Source organism: Leptonychotes weddellii, chromosome 10, assembly GCF_054177405.1.
Source record: "Leptonychotes weddellii isolate Sample4059 chromosome 10, ASM5417740v2, whole genome shotgun sequence".
NCBI lineage: Eukaryota > Metazoa > Chordata > Mammalia > Carnivora > Phocidae > Leptonychotes > Leptonychotes weddellii.
Genome location: NC_138378.1, coordinates 16373597 through 16400499, shown reverse-complemented (window position 1 = coordinate 16400499; position 26903 = coordinate 16373597). Strand labels below are relative to the sequence as shown.

At 44.0% G+C, this 26903-nt stretch overlaps 1 protein-coding gene across 6 annotated transcripts in view; it reads right to left on the bottom strand.

Annotated features, from left to right (window-relative positions):
* CHD6 (chromodomain helicase DNA binding protein 6) overlaps nt 1-26903 on the bottom strand; it is a 196162-nt gene that overhangs the window by 8949 nt on the left and 160310 nt on the right. For 5 of the 6 annotated variants that reach the window (XM_081832767.1, XM_081832770.1, XM_081832768.1 and 2 more), the window contains 9 exons: nt 14502-14562; nt 13568-13784; nt 11980-12188; nt 9342-10895; nt 6167-6318; nt 5594-5800; nt 3958-4410; nt 1928-2119; nt 803-922 (listed from right to left, as the gene is read on the bottom strand). In XM_081832767.1, coding sequence (XP_081688893.1) covers nt 803-922; nt 1928-2119; nt 3958-4410; nt 5594-5800; nt 6167-6318; nt 9342-10895; nt 11980-12188; nt 13568-13784; nt 14502-14562 — 3165 coding nt within the window. The remainder of the gene's footprint in view (nt 1-802; nt 923-1927; nt 2120-3957; nt 4411-5593; nt 5801-6166; nt 6319-9341; nt 10896-11979; nt 12189-13567; nt 13785-14501; nt 14563-26903) is intronic. The other variant, XM_081832771.1, reaches the window with a different exon arrangement.

Genomic DNA, 26903 nt, shown 5'->3' with positions numbered 1-26903 from the left:
AGTCCCACTAAGAGGGGGATTCACACCCAAGGAAATCTGCAGCTGGCAGAGCCTCGAAGAGAAGGCATTCAGGAAAGCCTGTGCATTTAGGGGGGCAACCCGAGAAGAACAGATGCCCACGAGGCTCTTCAGAGGCTCCCTGTTTGGGGAGGACGCACTTTTAGGAGGTTAAAAGCACATTTACCTATAATTTGCCCAAGCCTGACACATTTTCAGGTTGAAATGTTATTACTGCCCCCTAGAGGTTATGACTTTTCTATTCCAAATCTGTCCTCCTCTGTGAACTATAATTAACTCAGATGCGTTGGACTACAACTATTTCACAGATGTCTTTTGAAGTCTCTTCCAGGCTCAGGATTCTATATGAGGAGAAGGGCGGTGCTTGGAGTCAGCTGTTTTTCATTGCCAGTGAGGATGGGACTAGGAGGAAATGTCTTAAATGGAAATTTCCAATAATGACATTTGTTAACTCTAGAAACAGACTCCTGATAGGGGTTCAGGTATATTTCCCTGAACTCTCTACACTGTAATGGGATGGGGGGTGGGCGGCGGATATCAGGTTTTGGAAATGGTTTAAGTACAAATTTAAACCAAAAGTTTTGGTGGTAAAGGTTGAAAACAAATGACTACGGGAAGTCCTACTGCTGCTCAAGAAGCCCCAGTACCAGTTAATGCTCCTTATCAACTTCCCGTGCTGGCCTCTGTCATCTGAGAAGACATAGTCTGGCTCCCCACTTCCCAGCTGGAGCTTTCCCTGAGTCTGCAAGGCTTGGCTTCACTGGGACATGTCCCTCTTCCTTACCCTTAGTCCTGGCTCCTTGGCGACAGCGGGAACCCTCTCTTCCCCACTCAGGGAGTTGACGTCTAATTTTCCAGGTTCCTTACAGCGTGGCCTCCTCTGCTTTGGTTTGTCTGAAAAATTCTAGGAGGCAAATGGAAACCAACATTACAAAACATCCTGTCACAGATTCTTCTGATGAGGGTGGTGCTTTTCAGCTAGTTTTGCTCTTCTCTCATTAATGGCCCTCCGTACAGGACCCCATCAGGTTAGGTTGACGAAGGACAGTGCTACTGGGCCCTGACCTAGGTTTTCTTTAAACAATGGCATTCCTGCAGCAAGCTAGAGAACAGGTTGTGTGGGCCCCTTGGGTCAGACTGGAGCTGGCCCAGCGGTCTCTCAGTGTATTGCTTACTCCCTGGCCTTCTTCTCCTCCTCATTCCCCAGATTCTCTCTCTGCTGCTACCTATCTGGCAGGCTTTGTCTCTCTTTGGAGGGTATGCATCTGTGAATGCGTTCTCCTCCTTTTCTTCTGAGCTCTCTACCTCCACATGTTATTAGTTTGATGTACCCAGGACAAAGATGGTGGTGGGGTAGGTGAGCACATGAGAAAAGAAACACCAAGAAGAGACATCAGTGCTGAGGAGCCCTCTTCTACAGATTTCTAATCTGAAGGATCTCGGGCAAAGGCAGTAAGAGGACTTGAAGGAAGAGTTGCAAAGGTGTAACTCAAACTAAGAACAGACACCCTTCCTTACAAAGTGGTAATGTATTAACTTGGAAAGAATACACAGAACACATGCCCGAAGTGGTAGTGTTTATGCAAACTAAAGATTTCTCTGTGCACTTAGGATCTTGTGTGGTAATTCGGGGGGGGTGGGGTAAGGGGGCTGAGCTTAGGAAAGTCCTGCCCTCATAAGATTTTATACAACTTGGCACCGCATTCTGACATGGGCTGTGATTTCTGTTACTAGAAAACTTCATCACAATTTAAACTTAAAGACAAAAACCCAAACTTGAAAATGATGTTCTCCGTTGATGCAGATCTCTGTCAAATTTCCTGGCCTCCCCGAGCACGCTCCTTAGCAAACACAGCAGCAAGTCAGCAGGAAGGAAATGGCAGTGTCAGGTAGCACGGACAATACTTACTGCTCCAAAACTGGGAACCTCTAAGGAGTAGTCGGCCTGCTGCCTCAGCCAGTCAAGCAGACTCTTGCTGGGAATGGCTTTCTCCGCCTGGCTGCCGGCTGCTGGGGCTGGCTCGGGGGCCGAAGTGGCAGCCACTGGCCCTTCAGGGTGTGAGGTGTTCGGGCGGGCCTGCCCTGGGTCTTCATGGACTTCCTGGACGAAAGAGAAACAAGTATGTGCAGTTAAGCATGACAGAATGAAAACCAGTTTCTGAAAGGAAAACATATTCTCTGTATCTTCCCATCCGTTTCCACCTGAGTATTACTATGCTGGGGTACTTGAGTAAGAATCCTTCACACTAGGGGCACCTGGGTGGCTCAGTCGTTGGGTGTCTGCCTTCGGCTCAGGTCGTGATCCCAGGGTCCTGGGATCGAGCCCTGCATCCGGCTCCCTGCTCTACAGGAAGCCTGCTTCTCCCTCTCCCACTCCCCCCTGCTTGTGTTCCCTCTCTCGCTTTGTTTCTGTCAAATAAATAAATAAAATCTTTAAAAAATAAAGAATCCTTCACACTACTGACCCACACATGGGCTCCTGCATGTGCTGGCGTTCCCTCTACCTGATGCTCCTCTCCCCTTCTTGTCTACTTGGTGACCTTTAATTCCACCTTGTCTGCTCAAGTTGTGTTACCTCCTTTGTCACCGTCACGGACAGTTCCAGGCCACTCCACTCCCTGCACACCGCCCCCCCCCACCCCGTTCACAGATTTTCCAACACCAGGAAATGCCACACTGCAATATACTTACCTGTCGCTCCCTCTATGGGTGGAATGCCTGTCTTACTCATCTCTGTATTCCCAATGCCTATGACAGGGTCTACAAAGTACAATGTGGTGCTAAATAAATGTCTGCATAATACATTTTTAAAAATACTCTATGATCACTATGGAGAAACTATGGCTTTGCACTTCTAAAAAACGAGACAACTGCCTTAAAAGCTTGCAGGATTGAGAAGGGAAAGAACCTGTCACTTCAGCCTCCCAAATTAGATAGGAAGTCTAAGAGGAAGACAAAACTTTTAAAATATACCAAACAACAGAGCTTAATAATAAAGCTCTTAGGTGCCAGCGAACAAAGTCTTTGGTTTGGTTCCCTGACCTGCCACTTTACTGGATAATCTTGGGCAAATTATTCAATGCTTATTAGCCTCAGTTTCCTCATCTATAAAATTGGAGTAATAGCAACACCTTCACAGAGTTGTGAAGATCAAATAGGACAGTCACACTAAAACCTGAACACAGTGCCTGGCACATGTCAAGCACTCAATGAATACTGGTTATTATTATTCCTTTTAAAATAAGAAAACATGAAATGTGATTCCTGTTTTGGAGCTTGAAATTCAATAAATGAGAAAAAACAAAACACAAAGGGAAGTCAGCTGTCTTTGACACATGAAGCAAAGTCTAAGGGGATCTCTCTTGGCCAGGCATACAGCTTCTAACCTTGTCTGTTGTTTACAATGATCTCCTCTGGGTTGAGGGCGTCTTGGCGTGATGCTGGTGAAGCCCTCTGGGGGAGATGCTACAGGCCTACTTCATAGGGGAGCACAGTGAGGCACGGTGGCATGCCCCATGTAGTCCAGAAGGTCAAGTCGTAGAGCCAGGATCAACATTCAGGATCCTGACCCCTGTTCCTTCTCCTGATCCCCAGCTCCCGGAAAACCCACTAACCCCGAGTACCACTGCCACAAACCCAACCTGCTGCTTTGCTTTACTCAATCACCAGCAGCTCTTCCGAAACACTGGAGGGTCTGGGCTGTTTGTATTTGGCAAGACCCCTGGCTCATATCTTCAGGTTGCATGCAGGTGAAGGGCCTGTAATGGATTAAACTTGTTTCTAGAAAAGACTGAGGGCAACTTATAACAAGAGAAACTAAGTAGGACATTTGAAATAGGGATAAAAGAGCCACAGATTAAAAAATCGTGTGTCTGAGGAAAGGTTTATTACTCAGAGTGGAAAGGTCAGGGTTTTTACCTAATGGTCTCATATACCCACCAAGATTCCTGCCTGAAGTGTCTGCTCCTTCAAAAAGATGAGGTCCATCCCTCCTTCAACATGTTTCCGTCTCCCCCTCCGCCTCCTTGTGGCAGCGTCATCTCTTCTGAGGCTTCCATTGACAATCTGTCCCGTCACTGGATGGATCAGGCCAGCTTGCAGAATCCCAGACAAGTCCATGCCAAGAGCTCCTTGAAGTGAACCGATAGCCCCGATCTTAGGGGTGCTGGCGCTCACTGGGAAAGGAGACGTGGCTCCCGGGGACCCCTCTGACGTGCAGGAGAGATCTATTGCGGATTCCCCGTGCCAGCCATTGAGGACGATGGGGGGGTGCCCGTGGGTAGCAGAGAACTGTTCCAGGCTCCGGGCCTTTGCATCCCTCTCCACCTCAAACTCGTAGGGACGTCTGTGCTTCTGGTCATCCTTTGTGAATACTGGAGCCAGGAAGGTCTCCTGCAAACACACACATGGAGGTTTGAATGCCACTTTTGTGGCTGAACGGCAGCTCCTTCTCCAGCCCGGACTTCCTCGGGCCTGGCAGGATTCCTAATCAATTCTTAGACGTTTTTCCACTCAAGGCTTCTCAAACTTTAGCACCAAATAACCTGGATAGTTTGTTTTTTAAAAGATTTTATTTATTTGAGAGAGGGGAAGAGCATGAGTGATGGGCAGGCAGAGGTAGAGGGAGAAGCAGGCTCCCCACTGAGTGGGGAGCCCGATGTGGGGCTCCATCCCGGGACCCTGGGATCATGACCTGAGCCGAAGGCAGATGCTTAACTGACTGAGCCACCCAGGTGCCCTCACCTGGATAGCTTCTTAAAATGTCAATCCCACTTCAGTGAGCCTGAGACTCTGTGTGCCTAACAGGTTTCCAGGTGCTGCTAACGCTGCTGGTCCAGGAAGTACCCCTGGAGTTGCAAGACTGTAATCCAGGGAATCAACCTCAGATGTACATCAGAATCCATTGGAAAAATTAAAAAAAGGCAGTGTGCTAACAATGTACCTCAAATTAAACTTGAGTTATAAGCCTGAGTTTATAAAATCCATTCCCTGATTTCCCTAATTTCTATCAGCTGCCATCATTCTCACGGTCTTCCAAGTGCGGAACACACTGATCCATTCACGCCTCCCTCTCCTAGTATGTTTATTAGTCATCAGGTTACGCCTGCCAACATCTGCCCCTTTCCCTTTGTTTGTACCCACTCTGGCACTAACCTGGTCTAGGACCTCATCTCTTCATCAGATCCCCACTTGGCCTCCCAGCCTCTGGCCCTCTTCTTTCTCGACCCTCCTCTCCCAAGAACCTGCCCACCACCCCAGCCGAGCTGTAAAACCCTGCTTTCATTATGCACTTCCCTGCTCCAAAATTTTAGTAGCTCCCTGCTGCCTACTGGATAAAATCTAAGTTCTTCAATTAATACCAGTGACTTTAAAGAAAGAAAAGAAAAGAAAAGAAAAAAAACCAAAGAGAAAAACCAAAAGCAGAAAGAGAGAAAGAAAGAAAGAAGGAAAGAGAGAAAAAAGAAAAAAACCCTATCCATTCAGTAAGTATTTGCTGAATGAAATGACTCAACTGCGAAGTGCAAAGCATCGTTCACTGCTCGTGTCACAGCCGACGCGGCGCTCGGGGCCTCACCTTCTGGATCGGGGCCACCAATGCTGCACCCCCGCTGAAGCCGAGTTCGGTCGCTTCTGGCTCCGAGAGGCTCCCCCGAGAACCAGTACTGCTGCTTAACACTGGCGGGGGCAGGGTGCCCGAGGGCTCGTACTGTGGGCCGGACGGCCACTTCCCCTTTAACACCACGTGGCAGATATTATCCAGGCGGTTGATTATCACGCGATCCTATAAAAAAGACCAAACGCTCAGAGGAGTAAGCACCAAGCTACCCAAATTCTCAAAGTCCCTAGAGACCAAATGTCACGTTTTCTAACCAGAAGGAGTTGATTAGAAAAAAAGCACTCAGATGTACTCACTTTACAAGTCTTAAAATAAGTTCTATGGTCTGGACAATGAAAATTAAAATTAAAGCCACGGTGCTTTAAATACGAAGACAGTTTTATCTTATGGTCGAGTGTGTATTTCTTTAATGTTCATATGTGACATTACTAATACCTTTTCAAGATATTAGACATTTCTCTGAGCTTATACTCAGAAATACTCTACAAGCTGAGAATGCTTTGGGTAGAGAATGCATGCTCTGGGGAGTACCTTTGGCCACTCGGAGAAGGAAAAGAGGGTCTTCTCCTGGAGCAGCTGAGCAATGGTGGGAGCCCGAGCCTCCTGCAGGTCATCCCCAAGGTCTCCTGCAATGCCTGATGTCGAGCTTTTGCTCTCCTCTTCAGAATATTTCCCTGGGTAATCTGTAAAGAAGGCTTTAAAAAATTAATCTGGTACTTGGGAGACAGTAATGATCTGAATGATTAAGACACCTGATCTGTCTTTTCAAAAAATTAGCCCATTCTGTGCTAACTTATTTGAAATTGAACATTAATTAGCATGCTATTTCCAGAAGAACCCTATCAGTTAAGCCATAAATGCAGATCCTTTCTCTAGGGCTATCCATGCAAGTCATGTGATAAATTCAGCATCCACACACCAACAAAAACAACAAAAGAAAAGAGGAGATTGTCCTGTGTATCCAAGATTGAGAGCAGAATGAGCACCGAGAGGCTTGTAAATGTGGTGTAGCTGACAAGAGGAAATTGAACATTATAATACTAATACATCTGAAGGCAGTCTTTGAAAACGTAACACAGCAAGATGCTGATGTTAATGACGATGGATGAGAAGTCCTGAAACTTACAACAAAGGTAAAGCAGACCTGCTTCATGTCAAAAATGATGCAAAGAAACCTAGAACATTTAGATTACTTCATTAATGGAAAGAAATGGAAATGCAACTCATTCTTTTATGTTTCAGTGGTGAAAGTTTATATTCAATGTGAAATGGATCTTTAAAGACCCACTTACCAGTAAGGGAGGGAATGACAGGGAATGAACACAGGGTAGCAAAATGTCCAGTGCAGGAAAAGTGGTGAGCCTCTTTTCTTGTGAAATGACAAGGAATGTCGATCCTTTGAAATGTGGAGATTTCACCTGTGACTGTGCACCAAGTCTAGGAGCTGCAGGGACCTCTCACCATGAACAGGAACTTGCTAGGTCAGTGGATTCAAGGATATACAAGACAGATGTGGCCCTGACCCTCAGACTCTTAACGGTTTCATGGGGGAAAGACAGTCAAGAAAACAGTAATTATAAATGAATATAACTAGAGGGGCGCCTGGGTGGCTCAGTTGTTAAGCGTCTGCCTTCGGTTCAGGTCATGATCCCAGGGTCCTGGGATGGAGCCCCGCATCGGGCTCCCTGCTCTGCGGGAAGCCAGCTTCTCCCTCTCCCACTCCCCCTGCTTGTGTTCCCTCTCTCACTGTCTCTCTCTGTCAAAAAATAAATAAAATCTTAAAAAAAATAAATAAATACAACTATAAACAGTGGCAAGTGCTATAAAAAGAAACAAGCTGCCATGATAGGGAGTAAGAGCTGGTGGAAGGGAGGGCTTCTCGAAGGAGAGAACACCAAGAAGAGGAGGACGATGGTTACTCTGGACGTGCTGAGGAACTAAAGAGACACTTCCAGGGGGAAAGTACAAAGATGAGGGTATAGGGTAGAATCATTTAGGTAATGCTGAATTCTGTAGGTCATGATAGAAAATTCGAATTTTACTCTATATCTGATGGGGAGCATCACTGAAAGGTTTCAAGCAGAGAGGCTGGATTTGAGTTTTAAGAAAAAGTAATGATGTGTGAGAGAAAACCCCGGACAAAAAGCCAGGAGATCTGGGGGCCTGCCCTGACAGCTGTACCAATTACTGCTCCTTGACGGCAGACTTCCAGGTGCAGAAACAGACCAACCCCTCTGCCCCACCTGTTCCACGTCTCCTGTGTGTGGAGGACCCCCTCTGAGGTCTGCAAAAGCATTCTGAAAAGCGCTGGCACAAGGGGCCCGCCCATGAGTGCGTGCGCCGCTCACCGAAGCTCAGCAAGCTGACACTGCGCAGGGCGTTGATGGACAGATGTTCCTCCTCTAAGCCATATTCTTCTACACTCTGCACTCATTTCACTGCCTGGACTTCCACAGACTATTTGGTGATTTTCCCCACAACAAGGCTCAAAAAACAACGTGGGTTTCATAATCTAACACACGGCAATGATCCTTTGTGGCCTAGGCTGAGGATGGACAAGGTCAGAGATGGGCTCGTGCTGGGTCAGCTGGGGCTACAAGTCGATTCAACTACTTTCAGTAGCCTCTCTGTCACTATCCTAGCTAGTGTGTAAATTTTAACTTGAGTTTGGAACCCGTCTCAAGGGAGTCACTAATCACAATGACTGAAAACAAAGGCGAGGGAGCTTACAATAAAAGGGAAGCTAGATCATGCAGGGAAGCTTAGCTAAGCTCCCCTCCCTCTCTCACTCTGTGATATAAAAGTCACTGTTGCAGAAGGAGAAGGCTGTGTCTGTCTACATCCCTGAGTACCTCACCCAGCATTAGGCCAGACACAAACAGGGATTTGTCTTTTGTGGGGTTTTTTGGACAATAACAAGGATAAATAGAATGATTTTTGTTCATTCTAAAATGCCCTGTTGGGTCTGAAGAAGTAAACACAACAGTAAAAAAGTTAAAAACCATTTCTTGTTGCTCAGAATCTCCAATCAAGGTATTTATATCCCTTCAAGGGGATATATGAGTCATTTAGACTCTTAACATTTAAAAAGTCCTCCTAACTTAAAGCGTTATCTAAGACTTCCCTTTTTAAAAAGCTCAAATGTATTTGTATTTTTGAGTTACCTGTAATTTTGTTATTTTTATTCCTGTTATTAAAATGAATCTAAACCAAATGCACCAACATTGAATCACAAGGTTTGGACAATGACAAGAATAAATAGCACTATCTTTTCTCACCTTAATAAAGATCACATTTATTTGTATTTTTGTGGAGTTCCTGAAAAATTAACTCCCCCCCTATGGAAAACTGCAGGTTCTTGACATTCCCAGGCTTTTCTACTTTAACCGGTTTGAAGGACTTCGCCTAGCGGAAGAACAAGTTCCTTCCCCTCGACACCACATCTAGCATCTACCGTAGGGAAAGCAGCACATAAGCCCTGCCCAAATCACACGGCTAATGCAGCAACAGTGCTACAATTGTTTATAACATCCTCGATGTTCTAGAATGATCAGAGTTAAGCTCTTATCTCACTTTCAGACAAGGCCTGTGACCTCTGGTCTTAAACCACAGGGAATGTGGTCAGGTGTGACTCAGAAGCCGCGCGCCCCTCCCCACCATGTGAGGACTGGCTCATCCAAAATACCACAGACCCCACAGACTGTACCTTGAGCATGGCCGTTCCCATCTCGGTCATAATCATCTTTACTCTCAAAATCCATGTCTTCGGACTTGAGCTCACTGGCTTCCGGATACACAGCGAAAGCTTTTTTCCCCTCAGCACTGTCCTTCCAAGGCTCTTTTAACAGCTCGTGCTTCCCCTGAGAGGGCTCTGCCAGAGGAGCAGGGGGCTCAGGCTCCACTGTGATACTATTGGTTTTGTTTCTGTACATGTCTGGGTTATAACCCTTGGGTTTCTCCACTTCCAACTCCTCGTTCTCGAGGCCACGCGTCCACCCCTCTGTGTGCTTGCAGTGACACAGACAGGCTGCTTGAGGAAATGCCCCCTGCAGTCCAGGGCTCTGGCTCATGGCCTCCTCCACATGGAAGCCTCGGCTCTTTTCCCTCAGGATATCAGCAGTGGGCTCGGCTAGATGCACAACCTCGGGCCTTTGCCTCAGGCCTGCGGCCACGCCTACATTCTCCTCTTCATTCTCCTCTTCCTCCTCCTCATCGCTGTGGTTCTGACTCAAAACCAATTTACTTTCTAAACTTTTGTTTTCTAATAAATCAATTAATTGCTGATCTGATGACAGGCTTCTTCTGGAGTCACAGACACTAAGATTGCACATATCTACAAACCCACTTTCATTTCCTTGATCCAAGGAAGGGGAAGCTAAGCATTTGGCTTCTAGCTGCCCAATGCTTTCAGGTCTCTGCCCCATGTCACTGCAGAGCTCCCCTTCCCTCGAAAGAGACAGCAACAGATGTTTTCCATTTTTGATGTTCATCTGAGCTACTCCTGCTTCTAAGCTGTCCATAAAAGAGGGGCCTGCAGATGTTTCTGCCTCGCGGCCACCAGGCTGCCAGTTCCCATCCTCGCTGGCCGAGACGGCCAGAGCATCCCTTCTGGGTTCTGTCCTGGTAGTGCGGCTCTCCTGAAAAGAGCCTGGCTCCCGACTCAGGGCCTTCTTACCATACATCATGCCCTCCAAGGACTCAGGCAGCAGACGTTCATCGTGGGGGATGGAAATGACATCCTGAACTTTAGAAATAAAGTTTTCACAAGTCATGTCAGATAAACTGCCCGCAGGTGCAGCCGGATGATCATCTCTACCTTCTATTTTCACTAGATTCTCAGGCTCATTTTCAAGGGGCTCTGAAGTCCTGCTCATCTGAGTGTATGTGAGAGATTCGTATAGTTTGGAGTTGGTCTGGTAAAGGCAACAGAGACTTTCTGGTGCCTGGGTGTCCATTCTCTTATGTTGGGCATAGTTTCTGTAGGCGTCCAGGAAGGACAGCTGGGGGTCGGTCATGATGTAATAGTCAGTGCGGTTCAGCCCATGTTTGGCGGTGCCGACGAGCAGGTCTCGATCGTGCTTCCCACACTCCCACCAGACCGGGAGGTAGAGGCTGGGCCTGCAGAGCTGGAGGCGCTCGTGCAGCTGCGGACACCTCAGCACTTGCTCTCGGACCTTCCGCAGCAGTTCGATGCGGTACAGAGTTCTCGCGGCCCGTTCCTCAGTGATGGGTTCCACGTAGATGCTGGGATCTGGGGGACCTGGAAAGGCCAACACAGAGCCTATCACTGAAGGCAGCCCCAGGACACCTGCCACCCACCTGAGCCCCTGTGTCTCTGGCTTAGCTCCCTGGTTCCCCAGCACACAGTCTGAGGCGCGCGTGCCCGACACCACAAAAAGCTACGAGAATGCAAGGTTTCTGTGAAACAAGGCCAGACCCAGTGAGGGTGAAAGAGGAGCACGAAAACTTCGGTTCTAGAAGTTAAGCGTTCATTCAGTAAGCATGTACTGTGCCCTCTACCTGAAGTACCGTACACATGTCACTGAATTCTCACAATGCTAGGCTGTAGCATCATTATCCCTGTTTAAAGGATGAAGAAGGAGGCTCAGATATGCTAACTTGCTCAAGGTGGCAGAACCAGGATTGGAGGCCAGGTCTCATCAGTGGGACTGCAAGGCCCAGCTCCTTACAATCTATCCAGCTCCCTGGTTTTAATGAAAACACCCTAACCATGTCACACGGGGGCAGGCTGCTGTCAGCCCAGGACCCACACTGGGTGGACTCCATGTTTGTTTTAGCTTTTCTACAATATAGTCAGATGAGCCACATCTAGTTTATCTACAAAGTGTGAGGCGGGAGAGGGACGAGGAGGAAGCTGCAGCATCTCAACCAGGAAGCGATTTCTCAGAAGGGGTCTCTACTGGATCAGGGCATGTTTAAAAGACAGCTACTTACTTTCTATAGTTACAAGTCAATACACAGGAAAATAGTTAAAAGTTCCTAAGATATAATCTAAGGAGGGAGCAAAGTTCACCACAGAATAAACCTCTGAGACTTAACAATACGTTGGAGAAGGTAATTAACAGTAGCCTCTCCTCTGTGAGGTGTTAATCTGAATTTCAATTTTTGTTGACATTGCATCGTTTTGGGAGAGACATTTCATTTTATGAGGGTGGACCCAATGAGCAGTTCATGAATTTGTAAAAACCCACCTGTCTTTACCTGAATTCTTCAGGTAGACGCTACTCTTATAATCAAGATTACCTGAAGTGATTCTGTACCTTGAAAATAAACATGCCCCTTCCCTGTGTCATTGGGGACATACGGACAGAGAGCTTTCTCACCGCCATCCTTCCATGTGGGCAGACGACAGACGTTCCGGCACATGGCCACAAAACTATAGAAGTAGTGCTCCAGGCTCTCATCCGACTTCTTGTCCAAACGGGAAATGATGCGGAACTGTGTCCAGTCAAAAGTTTTCTTTTCTTGATCATAAACAACCCCAAAGGAGGACACTGCTCTGTAGAAGTCGGCTTGCTCTCTCCTAGTCCACCTTGGGATTTAATCAGAAAGGGAGAGTGAGCTGTTTTCCCTTAAGAGAAAAAAAAAAAGCCAACAACTACTTACTGAGCACCTACTAGGAGAGTCCATGGAGTCAAGAAAGCAGGTGGGCCTGGTTTGCCTATTTAATTACTTTTATTTAAGTTAAATTGGGCTGAGAGGCTTATAATGAAAACAGCCTATTATCCTACCACCACTTTCAAATCTCTCAACTTTTTCTTCCGGTATTTATCTATTTCTAAGTCATGTGTGCAGACCTGCTGTCTCCTGATTCATTAATTTTAGAGATTACCTCGTTTGTTTCCACTGATGGGAGATGAGGATCTTAAAATACTCTGTATGCTTAAATATTTTTCCTGATTTTGCCCCCTGTATGACAACCAGAATCAGAATCCTGGAGGGACCTGAAATTCACCCCCTTTCTTTTCCTGATGAGGAGATTGGTCCAGAGAAGGGAAGTGACTCCCCCAGCCACACAACTCCCCTGACCCCTATTTCACGTTGACTTTCTTCCAGGTTTTATTTAGGCAGGTAGCCCATATCTAGGACACTAAGGTTCTCCAGCCTCTACATCCTGTAGGGTTAAGATAATGATGGAAGGTGGTTGGATTATTATACCCTGCCCATAGTCTTTATGGCCTCAATATGAGGACAGCCTCATAAAGGAGTTAGGCCAGGAGTAGGGTGAAGGGCTCAGTGGAGGAGTGAGAAGCAGGGAAAAAGGGCTTGAGTTCTTCTCTTTGGAGTTGTGAAAGATGGGAGACCTATTTTCCCAAATTTCATAAAGTCAGAAGGTGTACACAGAAGTGGATTTGCTATTTTTTCTATTTGGTATTCTTTTACTTCACTGGATGTTACATCAGAAGGGTGGATAGAAAGATTCAAAGAACTACAACTTTGTTGATTTTTTCTGGTGGCATCATTCCTAGCCTGTGCTGGCCTTCTGTAGCCGTTTTTGGTGTAACTCTCAGATGGGCAAGTAACTCCTGATAATTTATCCCCCTCCTTCTGGGCTGGCATTTTATAGTACTTCCTGTTCTCAAAGGCTTGATAAGGACTGGTAGAAGAACATGGTCTGATATATGCTAATTTTAAATCACATTTCCAGGGATTGGGGTCCAACTTAAGGAAGAGGGTCAAGTTGGAAAATCACAGAAGTCTGGGAATTGTGAACAAAAGGGTTTCCTAGATCTTGTCAACTCCCCAGCCAGCACGACAATACCATCCCTGGAGGCTGGACTGAATTAATTCTGGAGACCACCTAACTTCACAATGAGAACATTAAATGCACTTGGTCTCTAGCTATCAGCATTCCCTTGTCACCTTTACTCGTCGGCAGCTCCATATGCCCTTTGGGTCACTGACTTTTACCTCTTTTGAGCTTCCTTGTTGATGAGATCCATTTCTGAGGTTCTCCTGAACATCTCTTCCTGGACCCAGTATCCTTGGTTACCTGGTCCCAGGATTTCTGGTCGGCAGAGTTCTTTGCGGTTACAGCGCTGGTACACAGTGACCAGACGTCTGAGGCGAGCCGTGAGTGCAGATGAAACTGGCCAGGGTGATTTGTCTGGGTCGGAGCCATCCTGGGCTTCAAACATCAGTGAGGATATTAGTATTTACAAACAGAATCAAAACAAAGGTGGCTATTTTTGTTGTTTTGTTTAAATAAGAACACAGCTGACTCAAGGACCTGATCAGTCAGCTCAGGAGCTAGGCAGAGCCGGAAGGGTTGCAATTCTGCTTTAGAAACAGCTTTCGGTTGTGGTTGGCTCTGTCATCTCTCACATACAAATATGTCTGTCCACGGGGGCAGAACAGATTCAGGGACCTTGCTCTAAGGCATGGGAACAAGCAGGCCCTCTGTGGCCTTCTCCATATACAACTATGGGCTTCTGTGTAGCTGGGTCTTCCAACTGCCAAAGACTTTGTTAAGTTCTAATTCAGAAAAAACTAAGCAAAAAAAAAAAAAAACAAATCACATCAAACCAACCCTCCCTAACGTTTCTCCCACCAAATGAATTAAATAAATAATAAATCAATGAAACCACAATTCCTTTTCCTCTCCCTGACTCCATCCTGACCTCAGATATCACTAATATCACTTCTGAATTCCAACGACAGGTGGCGGAAGCTTGCCAGAGCCCCATTCAAGCTCCATGTGTGACTCCAAGAGAGTCTGATGAAGGTCAACTGAGCTTTTTAAAAGAGCCTCCTTAAAAAAGCGCATTTTTATTACATGTGAACTCCAGGATAGCTACAAACTGGGACCTTACTTTTCTTTGCCTTCAGAAGGACACAGTCTCACCTGCCTGGCTGTCATCCTTCTTTTCGCCAAAAATGCCATCACCTCCATCACGGGAACTCTCCTAGGGAGAAAGGAAGCCACGCCATCAGTAAAGCTGCAGCCCAAGACAAACCAGCTCAGACAGCCCCCATACAGCAGGAGATCTCTCCTGCCCATGGACACCTCAAAGACCTAATCGTCCCCGGTCAATAAAGCTTACTTGTGCAGTTTTAAAAGAACCAGAAAGCAGTTTATTTAAAATAAGCATTTTTAACTAGGACTGTACGAATGATTCTGTCTGCAGAGAATTAGCTGAAAGAACGATGAGCTGGCATGCTCTCCCTGGCAATTACATTTTACAAGCACTATTTTAGTTGTGAATTTAAATATTTGCGTTACCATCATCTCTTGCAATTTAATACTGTCATTTCACAAAGGTTGTGCCTGCATTTTGGTTTCTTTCTTTTTTGCTGTGGAATAAGTATGATGTTCATGTTCATTACGGTTAGCTTACTTCACAGCAACAGATGCTCTTGTCCTAAAATGTGACTGCTCCAGACATGAGACCTGATGGCGCAAAACCCCCAGGAATTTAAAATTAAAATCACAACTGAGGCTCCAAGTGAATCTGGAGTAATTTCACAGGCACAGAGCTTATCCAAGTTGGAGCGTTTGTCAAACTGGCTCTAATGGATTCCTTTACAAACCCTTTCTTGGTCTCAGAAGGGAACTCTGGAAGTTCTTTATATATGGTGTGTGGGAGAGTTTGGGGGTGGGAGAAGAGAGAGTGCTATTTTTCAAATGGACCCCATTTTTAACATGAAAACTTACTGTCCTTTTGATTAGCATCTTTTGACCTCAATGACAGAAGAGAATAACCCCAGGACTGGAGACTTTGGCCATGTTAGGGAGGGTCAGCAATCTGTGGTCTGCAGACTGTTTTTGTGTGGCCCTCAAGCTAAGAAGAGTTTTTACACCTTTGAAGGGAAGAAGAAAAAGAGGAAGGGGAAGAAGAAAAGGGGAAATGGGAGAGGGAGAAGAATATGCAACAGATTCACTATCTGGTCCTTTACAGGAAACGTTTGCTGCCTCCTGGAAGAGTGCACACAGCACAGACCAGCAGACCAGGGATCTAGATTCAGTAGGAACGGAGTGACACCTATGATTGGCAATAGTCAAAATTCTAACCATTCTCTTAGGTCCCTAATACAATGGAAGAGGCTGAAAAAGAAAACTGTGAAAAGGCAGAGAGCAGGGGCACATTTTCTCTCTTAAAAATAGTGATAATAGCTGACATCACAGAGGACCGTGTGAAACCCTTTACGTGGCTAATCTCCTTTAGTTCTCAGAACTGCTTCATGAGGTAAAACGATCACTCTCCTCATTTTACAGATGCAGAAAACAAGCCCTGGAGAGGTTCTGTAACTTGCTCAAGGTCACACAGCTGGGTTTCAAACACCGTAGTCTGATGACAGCCTACACTTTCAACCACTCCAACCATCCAAAAAAGGGCAAAACGGGAGTCTGGGTTGAAGCTTTGTTTTGGAGAGTGAAACATATTTAGAATTGGAGAACACCAGTTCAATCTCTCTTCCTTGGCCCAAATGGTTTCTTGCCATCTAAGTGAAGAGACGGCAACCTCAGGCTCATCTACTGTGCCATTTTGGAGTGGGACTTAAATATGCCACCTCATCCTCCCCCACTACTTGGGTGGTTACAAAATAAGCAAAAAACTACCAACCACGCCCTGTATCCTTTCCTGTCCCCAAGAATATTTTTGAGTATCCTCACAGTATCCACAAAGATCCTTTGAATGCAGAAACTTGTAATTACAGACACTTCCAGGCTGAGAAACATCCTAGAGCCTACAAAACGTAGGAGTCAGGAGCCAGAGCTACCATGCTCATTACGCTGATGGGTGGCTAACTCGGGCGTCCGTCCCACACCCCAGATCCACACGGTGACTCCCAGCTTCGTGGGAGGCAGACATGCATGACCTGCAGGTTTCCCTTCTGGGGAAGTTTCTGTTGCTGCATAGTTAGTAACAACACGAGTACGGCAAGATTCTGGTATCGGCAAGTGCCTTTCTGTATATCCTGCCCTCTCTCGGAGGCACCTCCTCTCTCTGGAAATGACAGAATGGAGAGGACTCGGCTCATCAACAGCCCAAGTGGAAAAGATGTCATAACCTTAGCTAATAACTGATGCAAAGTGCACGTGTTATGTGCGGCTGCAGCGGCAGGCTGGGGTCACAGGAAGCACACGGAAAGCCCTGTGTCTGAAGTACACAGTTTAGCGTTTAGTATTTCAACATCTGCTCTCTCAGACTGTGAATCGATATGAAAGAAGTATTCATCTTAGAGGAGGTGTGAATCTGTCATTTCAGCGTGAAGGGTCCAGAGAGTGCTGACCACAAGAACTGCAAAACAAAGGAAACTGAAAACACAACAATAACAACAAACAACACAAAGGAAACTGGTTATACTGTGCGATTTCCCCATCTGGAGCGTGCAGTGGTTTGCAGCCTGACAGGTCCGCGGCTCTTTGGCCGTGGGCAAGTTGTTTCATCTCTCAAGCTCATTTCTTCATTTGCAAAACGGAGGTAATAATACTTTATAGGGTGACTGTGGGGCACAAATGAGTCGATTATGTCGAGTGCTTAACCAAATGCTGGCCTGAAGCAAACACCTCATAAATGGTGGCGGGGACTACGGGAATGCTAATGAACAGTCCCAACTACCACGTAGCCCCTCCCTGGTCCCATCTTTCACCTGTGTGGCGTGCTGTAAGGCAGGCTTTAGGACGCAGGGGACAGCAACAGCAACCACAAAGGTCTCCTGGGACCTGGGTCAGTGAGCCACCAGATACTACACCGAGTGCTTTCGATGCTGGTTCCACTTACTCATCATTTATTCATTATTCCGTTTTGACAGGAGGAAACTGGAATGGGGAGGATGATCATCTCACCTAAGATCATACATAGTTATTAAGTGGTGAAGGTGGAATTAAAACCTAGAAGATCTGAGGGTTCTAGAGGGGAGGGGGGTGAGGGGATGGGTTGGCCCGGTGACGGGTATTAAGGAGGGCACGTCCTGCATGGAGCACTGGGTGTTATACGCAAACAATGAATCATGGAACACTACATCAAAATAAATAAATTAAAAAAACAAAACAAAACACAAACCCAGAAGATCTGACTTCAGAGGAGGAGCTCTAACCCCTGGGCAGTACTGCCTCCGGCAGGTGGAAGACACAGGACGCCGAACCCAGAGCAGTGTTCACTAACTAAGTCCAAACACGTCACTTCTCCACTGGGGTAGTGGCATGCACAGACTCCTAGGCACTGAAAACAGAAGGTGCAGGCTCCCTTGTTTGTGGCCGGCCCCTTCGGACCTGGCTGCCTGCCCGATTTGGTCTCGATGAAGTGGTGGAGGCAGCAGCACAGACCCAGGGGGACCTGCAGACCCAAGGAATTTCTTCTGTGCTCCAACGAAACCCTAGGATCAACCCAACAGGCAAGGAGCTGTCCTCTTATATTGAGCAAACAAGTATGCCCTGAGTGCCAGGAAAAAATGGAACCCTTGTCTTTCCAGAGCCCAGTCTGGTGGTCACGAGAGACAGGCTGAAAAATACTGGCCGTGCTGTGTGATTACTGCTCCTAAACACAGTGGGAAAATAAGACAGAGTCACCAACTCTGCCAGACCCAAATCAAAGAGGGGGAAAGACATCCACGAGGTGACTTTTGAGCTTCCTATTGAAGGACACAAAGAGGAGTTGGCCAGGAGAAGTTAAGAGCTCTCTGTGAGAGGTAACAGGATGTACAGAGGCAGATTTAAAAAGATCCCACTGTGGCTTTCATTTTGCAGGAAAAAACCCAAGCATTCTACTCTCGCATAAACTTCATGTAGAAAGTAGGTACACATCAAATGTCATTAACATAACTCAAGGATTTTATTAGGGAAAGACAGCAGGGTGTAGAAAAAGATTGAGTAGGGGAGACACAGCTCTTGTGTCCTCTAGCCAGTAGGACTTTTTTCTGAAGCTGATGAAAACTAATTCAGCTTCCCCTCTCTAGAATGGGATAAGAGTAACACCTAACTGGAGGGGAAACATGCTTTGCTAGCTTGGAAGTACTCCACATTCAAATATTACTATTGGAGTTTAGAGAACCCTCAAACTCTGAACTTGTAAGAATAGAGTAATTGTTCACTTCCTAACTGAATTTTTCTTACAACGGGATTTGGACCATTTTAGGCATTAAGTTTCTCGTGAGAGCTTTCCCAAGCTCACTCTGGCTATGACTTCATCCTCCGTGTACAGACCTTCTGTTTCAGAGAGCACCTGTAGCAGGCCCAGCTGCAGAGCAAGGACAGGACACGCTGATTAGAAGACGTGACTGTATTAGTGGGCCACCACTTACCACTATCTCAGTTACAAGAGCTGTTACTCTCCCTATATCATATGAGGTTTGATGCAGAGAGATTCTGTTTACAATTCGAGGTTCCAGACCATTCCAAACACAAGTAAACTTTCTGACTAACTGCTGTAGGAAGTCTCTGCATATTCACTGACTCCAGCTGCATGTGAGATCTGTAACTGTTCACCAATCAAAGTTCTATTGGTATTAAAACAGAGAGAGTGTGGGGGAAGGGAGTAAACTAGATCATCTCAAATGTCCCCTCTAACTCTGACATTCTGATTCTCCGACCCACACATTTTAAGAGGACAATAGCTATAGTGTGCTCTGGAAGGCACCAGAACAGCGAGGGTCTGGAGACGATGCAATATAAAGAAAGGCAGAGGAACTAGGGGCCCTTCACCTGAAGAGACATTTAAAGACATGAAGGTAGCTAGCTGGCCTCAAGAATTTAAAATCCTATCAGAGAAGAGAGAAAGAACAGTTTTGTTCTTTGCAGCACCAGAAGAAAACTAAACAGAATCCAGGGAACCAACCAGGAGTCAGATTTCTGGGACAGTATAAGGAGTTTCCTTGGAAGCCAGCACATTTTTTTTTTCTTCTTCCCACGGACTCCCGGAATTACCTGAACCTACCTGGAATGACCCCTGATGGCAAGGCTGCAGAGGCGATAGAACATTCAGAGACCACTCAGACATGTGTTAGGGCTCCTTGCAATACTGGGATTGTGCCAAATCTAACAGACTAACCGTCCCCTGTCTGTGCCCAAGTGTGTTTAATTCAGAGGAAGTCCTAGTTACAGACGATACAAGCTGTCTGGGCATCTTTAGCCCTGCCTGTTGATCTGCCTGTGAACAGAACTGGGAGAAGGAAATACCCAACCAGTGTCTTTGGGGTTGGGGCAGGAGGTATGGGATGGGAGGGAAGCAGGGGTGGGACAGCAGACTGGGTTCAGATGTTGGCTGTTCCTCTACATCTGTTATTTTAGCACATGGACCAGATGTCAAGCTTAATCTATTTATAATCTGTCCACCTCAAAATCTGGGAGAAGCCACGCCCCATTCTATCTGCTTTTGATTATATTCTACAGCCCAGGTTTTAGGGATTTCAAAAGCAAAATAAATAATACAGGCATTAATTTCATAAGTGAATAAAATGTAGTTCCAGAGGAGTTTAACCCTACTGTATGGAAACTTCAGTTATTTTACAATTCTGCCACAACCCCTTCGGTGCCCAGATCTCTCCAAGATCAAAGGTGGATCAGCTAAGTGTATAAACCTGACGGCGAACAGCTTTCAGAGCCGGGCCGGCTGTGGCCGCCTTTCCATAGAAGCAGCACACGTGTACAGCTAAAATCCTTTCTACTTTACAGGCTGTGAAAACAACACTTGATTAGAGAACATAATACAAGAATATCTAGAAAATATCTAGTCTGAACTCTATCCTGGTCAGTGCGAATGGGGCCAAGTCCTTTAAAGCTCCCGGGCCTAAGGGTCCGCAGCCCTCCAATGAGGGCAGGAACATCAGAAGTGCTTACTGTACTCAGCGGAGGTGAGGATTGATGGCAACAAATGGAAAAAGTGCTTTGGAAAAAGTAAAGTTCCATTAAGTATAAGGTATGACTTGCATTTCTCTGGTACTTGAACTGCTTCTATGGAATGACACATCTCAAATTCCAGACAAAAGGAGTAACAGGATAAGCTAGGGACCAGAATGGCAGAACCTGGACTTCAACTGTTGACATCAGAACCCAACTTCCTTTAGGTCAGGGTCAGAGGTTTCATGCTGATCTGCTTCAATCCACTGCTTCTCAAACCGTGGGGAGATATGGAAACATATCTTTGATTATTATTTCCTACTTTGGGGAAGTGATGTCATTGTTGCTGTTATAGGAATCAGAGTTGATCGGAGCCAAAGTAAATACCACACATTCTCCCAACTAGAACCAAAAGAAAAGAACTGATAACTTTTGGGTGGTGATGAAGAGAAGATGAGAGAATATCCTGGCAATGGATTCAGTTGGGGACAACTGTACAGTAACCTCTGGGATTCAGAATCCATGAAATCCTACCAGATTCATTTGCTCTATAACTCAAAGCCAGAGAACATGTGTGGTCAAATGGTGCTGGGGCCCTGGTAAGGTTTCAGTCTGCTTATGCAAAGCCCCAGAAACTCATCTGTAAAATGCAATGCAGACTTCTGCTTCTGGGAAAATGCATGTTTCCCTATTCCTCACTCTAAGCACTATTAAAACCCCTGGACATTATATATGAAACAAACGTAAGAAAACTCTGAAAGGTGAGAGAAGGCAAACCAACTAGGGACTTTGGGACCCAAGGAATGTCAGTGGTGAGTTCCACGGTTTTCTTTTTGACCTTGTATATTTGGAGGGAAAGAAGCTGGCTACCTGGATATGCCAAAGGGTACAGACAAAAAAAAAAAGCCCCAAGAAAAGCCTGCTCTCTTCAGCAAAGGACCAGGAAAAAAGCAGGTTAGGAATATACAAAATGTTAAGACAATACCCACTATCCTCCAGCCCAAGAACACAAAAAACTGGCTCAACACATCCATGCCAGCAAAGGCCAGGAGGAGAATCTTGGCTTCCACCTTCACCAGGTGGTAATAGGGCACCTCCTGCCCGTCCTGGGGTGATGTCAAAAAGCCAAGTAGGGAGCTGGGACTTTCATCTGTGAGAAGGAGTAATGAGGTCCCCATCCCCACCCACCCACGGCATTAGCAAAGACCATGGGCAGAGCTGGACTTCCACTCCTGTCAAGCAATAGTAAGAGACATCCCCCTCAGGTTTCATTGGGGGTTGGCTGAGAACGCGAACTTCTATTCCTACCTGGTAGCAACAAGGTCGTACCCGACCCCTACGCCACTCCCCTACGCCGCTCCCCTCAAGAGAGGAGTCAGAGGTAGTCAGCTAAAACAGAACTTTTAAATAAGATCCCGAGTCTTACAATACAATACCAAAATGTCCAGATTTCAGTGAAAAATCTTATCATATCATACCAAGAAACAGGAAGATCTCAAACTGAATGAGAAAGAATAAATGCTACCACCGAGATGACAGAAATCTTAGAATTTGACATAAGAATTTAAAGCAGTCATCAAATGAGCGATTCTGAACATGCTCGCCACAAATGAAAAAACAAAATCTCTGCAAAGAAACAAAGATCCAAAGAAGAACCAAAAAGAAATTTTAGATTTGAAAAATACACAAAAAAGAACCCTAAAAAGCAAAACAAAACAAACAACAACTCAATCTCAATGGACAGTCTCAATAGCAGAATGCAAGAGAAAAAGAAAAAAAGCAGGGAACTCAAAGACACAAAAATATAAAGTACCCGACGTGAAAAACAGAAAAATAGATTTAAAAAAAAAAAAAGGCATTAGGGACCTGTGGGACTGTATCAAAAGTTCTTCTTCTTTTTTTTTAAAGATTTATTTATTTATTTTTTAGAGAGAGAGAGAGAGAGAGAGAAAGTGAGCACACAGAGGGAGAGGGAGAAGCAGGCTTCCTGCTGAGCAGGGAGCCTGATGTAGGGCTCGATCCCAGGACCCTAGGATCATGACCTGAGCTGAAGGCAGATGTTTAACTGACCGAGCCATCCAGGCGTCCCTGTAACAGAAGTCCTAATGTTCATATCATCAGAGGAAGGGAGAACAGAAATGGCTTGAAGAAACGATAGCTGAAAACTCTCCAAATTTGGCAAAAGACGTTTTAAACCTACAGATTCAAGAAGTGGAGAAAATCCCAAAAAGGATGAAGTCAAAGAAATCCATACACAAAAAATCATGGCTATACTTCTGAAAACTAAAGACAAAGAAAAAAATCCTGAAAGCAACAAGAGAGAAATGATGCCTTACCTATAGGGGAAAAACAACTTGAATGACAGCAACTTTCTCATCAGAAACCACAGAGGCCAGAAGAAAGTGGCACATTTTTCAAGAGCTGAAAGAAAAGAACTGTCATCCCAGAGTCCTATATCCAGTGCAAATATTCTTCATGAATGAAGGGGATATTAAGACATTCTCAAAGAAAAGCTAAGAGAAATGTCAACTGGACCTACCCTAGAAGAATGGCTAAAGGAATTCTCATTCGCAAAGAAAAGCTAAGAGAAATGTCAACTGGACCTACCCTAAAAGAATGGCTAAAGGAATTTCTCTAAATGGAAAGAAGAAACCTTGGAACACCATAAAGAAGAAGGAATCCAGTAAACAAAATACAACTAAATACCACAGACTCTTCTTCTCCTCTTCAATTTTCTAAATTATACTGACAGTTGCAGCACAAGTTGTAACATTGTCTGATATGGTTCTAAATGTATGTGGAAGAAATACTTAAGATCACTGTATTGAAAATGGGGGGAGGGTAAAGAAACAAAACTAGTAGTAAGGTTGAACTGGTGAATGATCATACCAGCAGCTGTGATACTTTGTGTATATATAATAAAATATCTAAAAGGGCCATCAAAAAGCTGTTAAAAAACCAATATAGATAACAGACAACAGAGATAAATAAAAAAGCAATCATAAAAGTGTTCAAGTAACCCAGAGAAAGGTAGAAAAAAGAAAACAGAGAATCAAAAATAGGAGGAAATAATAAAATAAAATATTGGACTGAAGTCTTGCTGTCTGAATAATTACATTAATTATTAAGGGCTGAATATACCAACTCAAGGACAGAGATTGGAATAATGCATTAAAAAGTATGACCCAACTCTATGTTGTCTATAGGAAACTCACTTCAAGTATAACAATAAAAGTAGGCTGAAAGTAAAAGAACGGAAACAGTTGTAAGATGCAAACATTAATCAAAGGAAATCAGGAGTAGCTATATTAATGTCAGATAAAATACACTTCAGAGCAGAGCCAACTATCAGAGGTAGAGATGGACGTTACATAATAATAGCAGAGTCAATCTACCTAAGAAGACAAGCCAAAATATGTACGCACCAAACAAGAGGGCTGCAAAATATGTGAAGCAAAAACTGATACAAATGAAAGGAGAAACAGACAAATTGATAATTATATTGGAGACTTCAATACTCCTCTCTCAGCAACTAATGAAACAACCAGACAGAAAATCAGCAAGGATACAGAAGAACTCAACACTATCAACCAACATGATCTAACTGACATTTATGCAATTATGTCAACATAAGTGCACCCAACAACAGCATAATACACATTGTTTTCCAAGTGCCCATGGAACATACACCAAGACAGACCATGTCCTGGGCCATAAAACAAACCTTAACAAATTTAAAACAACTGAAATAATAGTTTGTTCTCTGAACACAATAGAATCAAACTAGAAGTAAAAAAGAGAAAATAGGAAAATCTCCAAACACTTGGAAACTAAATAATACATGTCTAATGATCCATTGATCAAAGAGGAAGTCTCAAGAGAAATTTTTAAAAAATACATTAAATTGAATGAAAATGGAAATACAACATAGCAAAATTTGTGGGACATAGTTAAAGTAATGCTGAGAGGGAAATTTATAGCACTGAATGCATACATTAAACAAGCAGGAAAGTCTCAAAATGGTAATTTAAGCTCCACTCCAAAAATCTAGAAAAAGAAAAGGAACATAAAACCAAGGCAAGCAGAAGGAAGGGAGTAATAAAGAAGACAAATCAATGAAATTTACTTATTTTTTTAAGATTTTATTTATTTGAGAGAGAGAGCACGAGAGAGCATGAGCATGGGGGAGGGGCAGAGGGAGAGGGAGAAGCAGGCTCCCTGCTCAGGGAGCCTGACATGGGGCTCTATCCCAGGACTCTGGGGTCATGACCCAAGCTGAAGGCAGATGATCAACCAACTGTCACCAGGCGCCCCAAAATCAATGAAATTTAAAAGAGAAGACAAAGAGCTGAAACAAAAAGCTGATTATTTAAGAAGATAAAGTAGACAAATCTCTAGTAAGACAGATAAAGAAAAAGAGAAAACACAAATTACCAGTATCAGGAATGAAAGAGGGAACAGCACTACAATTCAAAAGGATAAGGAAATACAATGAACAACACACAAATTTGACAACCTAGATGAAATAGACCAAATTCCTTAAAAAACACTAACTGTTACAAGTTATTCAATATAAAATAGACAGTTGGATTCATAATTTTAAAACTCCCTCAAAAAGGAATCTCCAGGATGGTTTCATGGGAGAATTCTACAAAACATTAAAAAAAATTAATACCAATTATAGATAATCTCTATTAGAAAACAGTTGGAGGTAACATCCAATTCACTTATAAAGCTAACATTACCCTGATATCAAAAGCAGATAAAGATAGTACTGAAAGACAACCATAGACCAGTATCTCTCATGAATATAGATGCAAAAATCCTTAACAAAATATTAGCAAGTAGAATTTAACAATAAGAATCATATGCACCATGACTGAGCGGCATTTATCCCAGTTTATCCAGGGATGCAAAGCTGATTCAATATTTGAAAATCAATCAATGTAATCTACCATATTAAGAGCTAAATAAGAAAAATCACATGATCATATTAATCAGTGCAAAAAATGCATTTCACAAAATTCAACATCTATTCATGATAAAAATTCTCAGAAAACTAGGGATACAGGGGAATGCCTCATATTCAATAAAGATCACCTCCAAAAAACCTAGACCTAGCATTATACTTAACAATGAAAGACTAAATGTCTTCCTCCTAGTATCAGGAACAAGGCAAGAATGTCTGCTCTCAGCATTCATTCAACACAGTCCCAGAAGTTTCAGACAGTGTAATATGGCAAGAAAGAGAAATACAAGGCATACAGATCAGAAAAGAAAAAATAACACTACCCCCATTCGCAGATGACAGGATTGTTGACATAGAAAATCACAAAACACCTTAAATTGAAACTGTGTTGACCAAGTTTGCAGGATACAAGATAAACACAAATATCCCATTTACAATCACACCAAAGGAAATGAAGTATCTCGATGTAAATCTACAAATATGTACAGAAACTGTTCTCTGAAAAACTGTAAGATAGTGATGAAAGAAATCAGAGATCGAAATCAATGGAGAGATATATAGTAAGATTCAATATAGTAAAAGGTCAATTCTCCTCAAAGTGATACATGGGTTTAATGCAATTCCTAGCAAGATCCCAGCAAGAACTTTTGTAGATATAGATAAGAGTATTCTAAAATTTATATGGAAAGGCAAAGGAACAAGAAAAGCTGAAACAATTTTGAAAAAGAAGTGGGAGAAATCAGTCTATCCAATTTTAAGATTTATGATATAGCTACAATAATTGATACTACATGCTATTGGCAGAGAAGTAGACAAATAGAACAATGGAACAGAATCGAGAACCCAGAAATAGATCCACACAAATACGCTCAACTGATATTTTGACAAAGATGCAAAAGCAATGCAATGTAGAAAAGATAGCTCTTTAAAACAAATGGTTCTAGAGCAATTGGACAGCAACAGGTTAAAAAAAGAACCTGAATCTAATTCTATTTATACGAAAACTAACTTAACATGGACCACAGATTTACTTGTTAAACTAAGAAACTTTTAGTAGAAAACATAGAAGAAAATCTTTGAGATCCACAGATAGGCAGAATTCTTACACTTAAAACCAAAAGCACGACCCATAAAAAGAAAAATTGGTAAGCAAACTTCCTCAAAATTAAAAACTGTTATTCTGTGAAAGACAATGTGAATAGGATAAAAAGACCAACTATAGGTGGGAGAAAATACTTGCCAACCACATATCTGACAAAAGACTGGTATCTGGAATATATAAAGAACTCTCAAATACCAATAGGAAAACAAAGAAACAAACAATGCAATTAGAAAATGGGCAAAAGACATGAAGAAACATTTCACTGAAGAGGCTTACATACGGCAATTAAACCTACAAAAAGATGTTAAACATCATTAGCTATTAGGGAAATGTAAATTAAAACTACAACTAGATATCACTACACACCTATCAGAATGGTTCAATTACGGTGGTGACA